The 8,176-nt window shown below is 42.3% G+C and overlaps 1 protein-coding gene across 1 annotated transcript; it reads right to left on the bottom strand.

The window, feature by feature from the left end:
• Positions 1 to 773: 773 nt before the first annotated feature.
• On the bottom strand, positions 774 to 7,515 carry LOC145533049 (endogenous retrovirus group K member 8 Env polyprotein-like). Its single transcript, XM_081559476.1, is given in 1 exon segment — positions 774 to 7,515. A coding segment is annotated over 1 exon segment (2,157 nt). The 5' UTR covers positions 4,195 to 7,515; the 3' UTR covers positions 774 to 2,037.
• Between the last annotated feature and the right edge of the window lie 661 nt (positions 7,516 to 8,176).

Below are 8,176 nucleotides of genomic sequence, written 5' to 3'. Positions count from 1 at the left end.
GCATATCCATCCAAAGGTCCCTTTTGAATAAGGGCACCGCTCTTCTTAGATGAAGGCGCACCCCCATGACCGCATTTCATTTTGATCTCTGTACAGATCCTGCTTCCCCAGAGGCCACATTCTCAGCTGGGGGTGGGTTGGTGGGGTGGTCCATTATGTTTCTTAGCGGGGACAACACAGTTCATCCCTTAACAGTGGGGCATGGGATGAGGGGTTGCTGGCAAGGCTTTTGAGTTGCTGGCATTTGAGCAGAGTCCTGAATGAAGGCAGGGGGTGAGTCCTGTGGCTTTCTGAGGGAAGAGCATTCCAGGCACAGGGAACAGCCACTGCAAAGCGGCATGCCAGGGTACCTACCTCAAAATGCTGGGAGGATTCAGTGGCTTAATATATGAAAAAAGTTGATTTGAGCCTCACCTGGAGACCAAAGAATAGTCAGCAGGTAGTTAATATGAGTTATTATTACTATTACTGTTACTTATCCTTTTAACAGGCTCTGATCCAATGTCTGCTCTGGACTAGGCAGGCTCCTAGGGCTGGGGATACACAACGAACTAGCCAGACAGCATCCTGTCTTCTTGGGGCTGAACGTCTAGCTGGGGGAGACCAAGAATCCAATAAGTCATCAGAGAACAGCCTGTGGTGTGATTGCTGACAGCCCCAGGGCTCAGTGCAACAAGACTTAATGCCGGAGTCCTGCTCCAGCTGGTCCAGGGGTTCCCTCAGGATGGATGGTGTCTGCGCGGAGCAGAGAAGACACAGCGAGACTAGGCAGGTGTGAAGCAGCGTCTGAGCTTTATTTCTCAAAGGGAGCTTTTATATCTTGAGTTGTACATAGAGGAAAATGTAAAATGTAGAGTCATGCCAAATCAGCTCAACGGGTCAGCCGTTTTTGACTCTTATGGAAACCAGGATATTTTTTGTATATCTTATTTACAAAGGTCTCATGTTGTTTACATTATCTTCTGGCCTGGAGGCCTGCTAACATCTTATGACTCTTTATTGATAAGAGCTGATCAGCCAAAACACTTGTGTTTTAAAGAATACAGGCACAGTGGATTATGACAAAGAAAAGATTCATTAACTCAAAGGTTTAAAGTAAAACCTGTTTTTTGTAATCTATCTTTTGCCTTGAGCTTAACAGAAAAGAATGCAGTCCCATAAAGTCATGGTACAGCAAGCTGAAACAATGTAGCACAAAGGTCAGTTCTTTAACAAAAATCACCAGCTAGATTAACAATTGTCTTATTATTTTTATATTAAGGCTAAACCTTTATTTTTATAAGTCTCTAACTATTATACTTTTATTATACAGGCTCAGTACTCTTGCCTGGGAAACCTCATGGACGGAGGAGCCTGGTAGGCTGCAGCCATGGGGTCGTGAAGAGTCAGACACGACTGAGCGACTTCACTTTCACTTTTCACTTTCATGCACTGGAGAAGGAAATGGCAACCCACTCCAATATTCTTGCGTGCAGAATCCCAGAGACGAAGGAGCCTGGTGGACTGCTGTCTATGGGGTCGCACAGAGTCAGACACGACTGAAGCGACTTAGCAGCAGCAGCAGCACGTTAAGAGCAAAAACACAGCAAGCAAATATAGACCGAATAACAGTTTTATAGAATAATATTTCTTATGTTTTCCGACAGGCTTTCTCCCCCAAGAAGGGTTCTTTGCCCATTGGGGCTTTTTGTGCGTTCAGGCTCTCAATGCTGTTTACTCTTGAGGAGCAGTCATACACATTAGCTCCAAAGGCACAGGCAAATTTGTCAAGCAAACTAAGATGCTAGCAAGGGGAGTTTAGATTAAAATACTCTTTTTTATCATGGATAATCTTATAGGGTGCCACCGTTCGGGGGGCATGTCGATTAAAGTTTTAAATTGATCTGTTTGGGAAAAGGTCAGGGAAGGCCTTCTGCCTAAGTCACAGAAATTAGGGAGCAGCCTATTATAGCAAGCATCAGAAAGATAGATATCATCTTTTCGAAATCCCTGAGGCCTGAGTTGCTTTGCTCGTCAGGTCTTCTCCTCATGACCTTGTCATGGGTGGGATCTCGTGTGCTGGCTCCCGGCATCTGCCCCTTTTTTATTTTTTAAGACAGCCAAATGGATTTCAGTCGCGAGCTTCTGAGTGCTCTGTTGGAGAGTTCTGACAATACAAGGAAGGATTATAATGAGAAGCAGAACTAAGGCAGCTACAGCAACATAACTGAAGATGGTTGATAGAATATTTTTTCTAGTAATAAAGTTAGAAAAGGTATGAAAGAAATCATTAGCAGCCCTTGCAGCAGTGAAGTCTAGACGGGAATGTTCTAGGGTCTTTATTTGATCATGAAGCTTTTTTAGATCCAAACCAATGCTGGAGCTATTCCAAATACCTGAAATATGATTTTTAATCTTTTTCTAATTATAATCTGTATCATTTATTTTTAGGGGTGTTACACAGATCCACAGATAGTCGGCATGACAGGATAATGTTAGCTTTACCTTTAAAGCCTGTAATTCAGTTCCAATATGTATGACTGCTTCTTTTAGGGCGTCCACTTTTATTTCTAACCTTTTATCTATAATCTCTTGCGTAGCTAGAGCTAGAGAAACATTTTTGGACATAGTATTGACATATTGAGCAGTATGTACCTGTTGAGTCAATGATATTGTTGCCACAGTAACAGAAGTAATTGCTGTTATTAAAGCTGAAATTCCTAAGATAAGTAGCGCTACAGACCGTCGAGGACGCATTAAATCTCATAGCTGTTGCAGAACGGCCAGACCGTGATTGTCATACCAATAGGTATTTACTGTGACAGGCACCATAAGGTAAGGTGGACGTCGCAGTATCACAAAGGAACAAACATTATATTGAGGAGTTAAGCAGGAGGAAAGCATACATTGTTCACAGTAGACTATATTTGGTCCTCCGGAGTAGTTCATCTGTAAATGAAGTCTTTCAGAATCGTTAGTGAATAAAAAAACGTAAGGAGAGGGAAGGCAGGCAAGTACGGAATAGGTAGAGTCATTTTGGGGCCGGGAAAGGATGACAGGAGAGGTGGCAGCAAGGGCTTTCCAAATTTCTGGTTGCCAAAAGATCTTACCTTTAGCTGTATAGGACAACATAGGGGGAACAAACTGATTATGATGCCATCTACTGGCCGCCAATGGCCATGGCACGGAATTATTTTTCCAATTATTAAATTTGGCAGTATGGCCATGAATAGATGCTGGATCTTGGTTTGGGTTTGGATTGTTCCAGTCCTGTACCGAATAATTTCCGCCTCCCAGTATTCTATAGTCTATTTTTGAATTATAAGTACAAGATTTCTATACCGGATATCTCAGGCGATTATCAGTAATTTTCCATATGGCGTCTGAAGGGGCAACATCAATACAATTTGGATATTTTGGTGGAGCATTGAGAAACAAGGATTTATAGGGGTCAACGACCCTGGGCATAGGAGCTTGTAAAATCCAAACTGACCGATCTCCCTTTTCATATTTAGAAGCTGGGGAATCTGTCAGAATTACCTTTTTGGAGGCTCCAACACATCCCTCTTCAGTGGGAGTAATAAAGTGTTCTGCATGGTTAACGGGGAAGTTAAAAGAAACAGGAAGGTCATCTGTTAGTCCTTTAAAAGTATAATTAAAATTAATGGGATAATGATCTTTATCATAGGAAGAGTAGGATCCTCCCAAGAGATGAGGCTGGTTTGTGTGGACCCGTATAGGGTCAGTATTCCAAGTAACTACTTGGAAGGCCGGGGGATCAGGGAAATATGCCCAGTATTTTTCTGATGTAGAAGGAGCAGCGCTTACCTGGCAAGACAGTAAAGCAAGCATGGCAATAAACACCTTTTCAGGAGAGGCCGAAGATCCCTGTAGAGAGGCTATTCCCCGCGCTTGGTGACAGAGGGACTTAATTTGCCCCCACGTGGGTATGGAGGCTTGTCGAGTTGTCCGCGCAGGTCGTTTCTGTGGTTTCCTGTGATGTAAAGGGGTAGGGGGACCATGGTCTTTTATGTAAGGCTGTGACATCTGCTTAGCGGGTAGCTCTACCGTTTGTTCTTCCGGGATTTCCGCTGTCGGTTGTCTTGGAGTCTGTTGGACTTTCCAGCTGGGCGGCGGAGGCGGGGGCAGGGGAATGCCCTTCCTCTTCTGTGGTCGAAGCAGTGGAGAAATCGGATGTCCAGCGAGCTGCGACATGGCGAATCAGTCTGTCTGGAATCCAAATCGGGGAATCTGCGTCCTGAGGAAAGATACAAGCATACCCTTGGCCGCTAGTTAGCAGGGGATCAGGACCCCTCCATTGTCCGGAGAGAAGATCTTAACATTTTACTAGTGGCTTAGTATTTTGTTGTTCCGGGCACCAATGGCGAAGCATTGCAGTAGCTCTGGATAAATCGGCATTTAAGTTATTAATTACAAAAAGAGCATGTTGGAGAATCTGATGGGGGGAACTATATTTGAATTCTCCTTCCTGTAATTTTTGGATTTGTATTTTTAATGTCTGATGTGCTCTTTCTACTATGGCTTGTCCCTGCGGATTATAAGGGATGCCTGTGTTATGTTTTATTTGAAACCTTGTACAAAAGTCTTGGAAAGACTTGGAAGTGTAAGCAGGAGCATTATCAGTTTTTAAAGCTTTTGGCAGGCCTAAATATGAAAAACAAGTAAAAAGATGTTGTATTACATCTTTATATGCTTCTCCAGCGCAGGGAAACAAGCCTCGAGGTGAGGGTCAAATTCATCCTCAGGGTCTGAGAAGACTCCTCTCTCAGCAACTTTTAGCGGAGGCCCCTTACCCCTGCATGGGCGGGGAGGCACGGGGAGACAAGGACATCCTGTGTTTTTCTCTTTTTGTTTTGGAGCCTGATTAAATTTTATGGATGGTATAGTTGGAGATGTTTCTTTTAAACTTTTAGGAGCATCTTTGGCTAAAAAGGACGAATTTTCATCAGAGTGGTAATGAGCTGCCGCTTCCTCTAAATCTCCCTCATCCTGGGGCGAAAGTTGTTTTTCTTTTTCATCTCTACTCTCTGTAAACCCATCAGTGGTCATGGCAGCCAGCATATTTCTTAACTGTTGATGGCTAGGCTTGGGTTCTTCCTCCTCATTTTCTTCTTTAACAGGTATTTTTTTAGATTCATGCACGGGATCTAAGGCATCCCTAATCATGTTCCATAAGGAAAAGGTATCAGTGGGCACCTTTTCTGGACCATGCAGAGTGTAATAAGTTTTCAACTGTTTTCCTACCTACTCCCAAGTATCTAAGTTAACAGTGCCCTCTTCTGGAAACCAAGGACATTGCTCTTGTACAAATGTAAGAAAAGATTGGACGCTAGCTTTCTTTACCTTAATTCCTCTTTTGTTCAATAATTGTAAGATTATTGTATAAAAAGTTGTATAAAAAGTTGCCGTTCTTTTGACTCACTATTACCCATCTTAATCTTTTTAGTTCTCAAATTTGTTCTCAAAATAAACACAAAACTACCCACTAGTCCTTACCCTACCTATCTTATGCATGGGGTCTGCAACACCCTTAGTGGGGTCCTATCAGTCCCCAAAACTGAACAATGGGGGGATTACCTTCGGGTTCCTGTTCCGGGCACCACTTGCTGGAGTCCTGCTCCAGCTGGTCCAGGGGTTCCCTCAGGATGGACGGTGTCTGCGCGGAGCAGAGAAGACACAGCGAGACTAGGCAGGTGTGAAGCAGCGTCTGAGCTTTATTTCTCAAAGGGAGCTTTTATATCTTGAGTTGTACATAGAGGAAAATGTAAAATGTAGAGTCATGCCAAATCAGCTCAACGAGTCAGCCGTTTTTGACCCTTATGGAAACTGGGATATTTTTTGTATATCTTATTTACAAAGGTCTCATGTTATTTACATTATCTTCTGGCCTGGAGGCCTGCTAACATCTTATGACTCTTTATTGATAAGGGTTGATCAGCCAAAACACTTGTGTTTTAAAGAATACAGGCACAGTGGATTATGACAAAGAAAGGATTCATTAACTCAAAGGTTTAAAGTAAAACCTGTTTTTTGTAATCTATCTTTTGCCTTGAGCTTAACAGAAAAGAATGCAGTCCCATAAAGTCATGGTACAGCAAGTTGAAACAATGTTAGCACAAAGGTCAGTTTTTTAACAAAAATCACCAGCTAGATTAACAATTGTCTTATTATTTTTATATTAAGGCTAAACCTTTATTTTTATAAGTCTCTAACTATTATACTTCTATTATACAGGCTCAGCACGTTAAGAGCAAAAACACAGCAAGCAAAAATAGACTGAATAACAGTTTTATAGAATAATATTTCTTATGTTTTCCGACAGGCTTTCTCCCCCTCGGAGGGTTCTATGCCCATTGGGGCTTTTTGTGCGTTCAGGCTCTCAATGCTGTTTACTCTTGGGGAGCAGTCATGGACATTAGCTCCAAAGGCACAGGCAAATTTGTCAAGCAAACTAAGATGCTAGCAAGGGGAGTTTAGATTAAAATACTCTTTTTTATCATGGATAATCTTATAGGGTGCCACCGTTCGGGGGGCATGTCGATTAAAGTTTTAAATTGATCTGTTTGGGAAAAGATCAGGGAAGGCCTTCTGCCTAAGTCACAGAAATTAGGGAGCAGCCTATTATAGCAAGCATCAGAAAGCTAGATATCATCTTTAAGTTGAGCTCCAAGGCAGCTTTTCAAAATCCCTGAGGCCTGAGTTGCTTTGATCGTCAGGTCTTCTCATGACCTTGTCATAGGTGGGATCTCATGTGCTGGCTCCCGGCACTCCCACTTTTGCTTTACATACCAAATCACTGTAGCTTCCTTTTTGTAACCTAATTACCCCCTCCCCTCCCAAGCCCCCTCACGCTGGCTCCAGTTCTCCTGAATTCTCATTAAACTTCAACTTTCCTAATTCTTCTTGAACACTGGAGATTCAGGCATCCTTAGGGTTGATTCATTCAGCCAGTCTTTGTTCAACACTCACCAGATTACTTCTGAGCACCTACTGTGTGCAAGGGAGGTACAGAATTGAACAAAATAGGCACTAAATAAGGAATCAATGATGACTTTATATCCAGTTATTAAATGTATTAAGGATTCATTTATGATTGCCATATCAACATGAAGGCAGGAAATAGCAAGGGGCAGTCTGATTAATTGGAAAGTGAATCCAGGAAGGGTACCTTGAAGAAATGAATTTTGTGTTGGGTTTTGAAGGATGAGTAGGAGATTTCTGATAACAACAGTGACAGCTAAGTAATGCCAGACACTGTGCCAAGTAAACACTATACTAAAGGAAACATTCAGGTATGCCCTAAATCAAATCCCTTATGATTATACAGTGGAAGTGAGAAGTAGATTCAAGGGATTAGATCTGATAGACAGAGTGTCTGAAGACCTGTGGACGGAGGTTTGTGACATTGTACAGGAGGCAGTGGTCAAGACCATCCCCAAGAAAAAGAAATGCAAAAAGTCTAAATGGTTGTCTGAGGAGGCCTTACAAATAGCTGAGAAAAGAAGACAAGCTAAAGGCAAAGGAGAAAAGAAAGATATACCCATTTGAATACAGAGTTCCAAAGAATAGCAAGGAGAGAGAAGAAAGCCTTCCTAAGTGATCAATGCAAAGAAATAGAGGAAAACAACAGAATGGGAAAGACTAGAGATCTCTTCAGAAAAATTAGAGATACCAAGGGAACATTTCATGCAAAGATGGGCTTGATAAAGGACAGAAATGGTATGGACCTAACAGAAGCAGAAGATATTAAGAAGAGGTGGCAAGAATACACAGAAGAACTGTACAAAAAAGATCTTCACGACCCAGATAATCATGATGGTGTGATCACTTACCTAGAGCCAGCTATCCTGGAATGTGAAGTCAAGTAGGCCTTAGGTAACATCACTATGAACAAAGCTAGTGGAGGTGATGGAATTCCAGTTGAGCTATTTCAAATCCTAAAAGACGCTGCTGTGAAAGTGCTGCACTCAATATGTTAGCAAATTTGGAAAACTCAGCAGTGGCCACAGGACTGGAAAAGGTCAGTTTTCATTCCAATCCCGAAGAAAGGCAGTGCGAAAGAATGTTCAAACTACCACACAATTGCACTCATCTCACACGCTAGTAAAGTAATGCTCAAAATTCTCCAAGCCAGGCTTCATCAGTATGTGAACCATGAACTTCCAGATGTTCAAGC

Source organism: Giraffa tippelskirchi, chromosome 13 (genome assembly GCF_054371585.1).
Source record: "Giraffa tippelskirchi isolate mGirTip1 chromosome 13, T2T-mGirTip1v1.2.pri, whole genome shotgun sequence".
NCBI classification, from domain to species: domain Eukaryota; kingdom Metazoa; phylum Chordata; class Mammalia; order Artiodactyla; family Giraffidae; genus Giraffa; species Giraffa tippelskirchi.
This window is presented reverse-complemented; position numbering and strand designations above follow the sequence as displayed.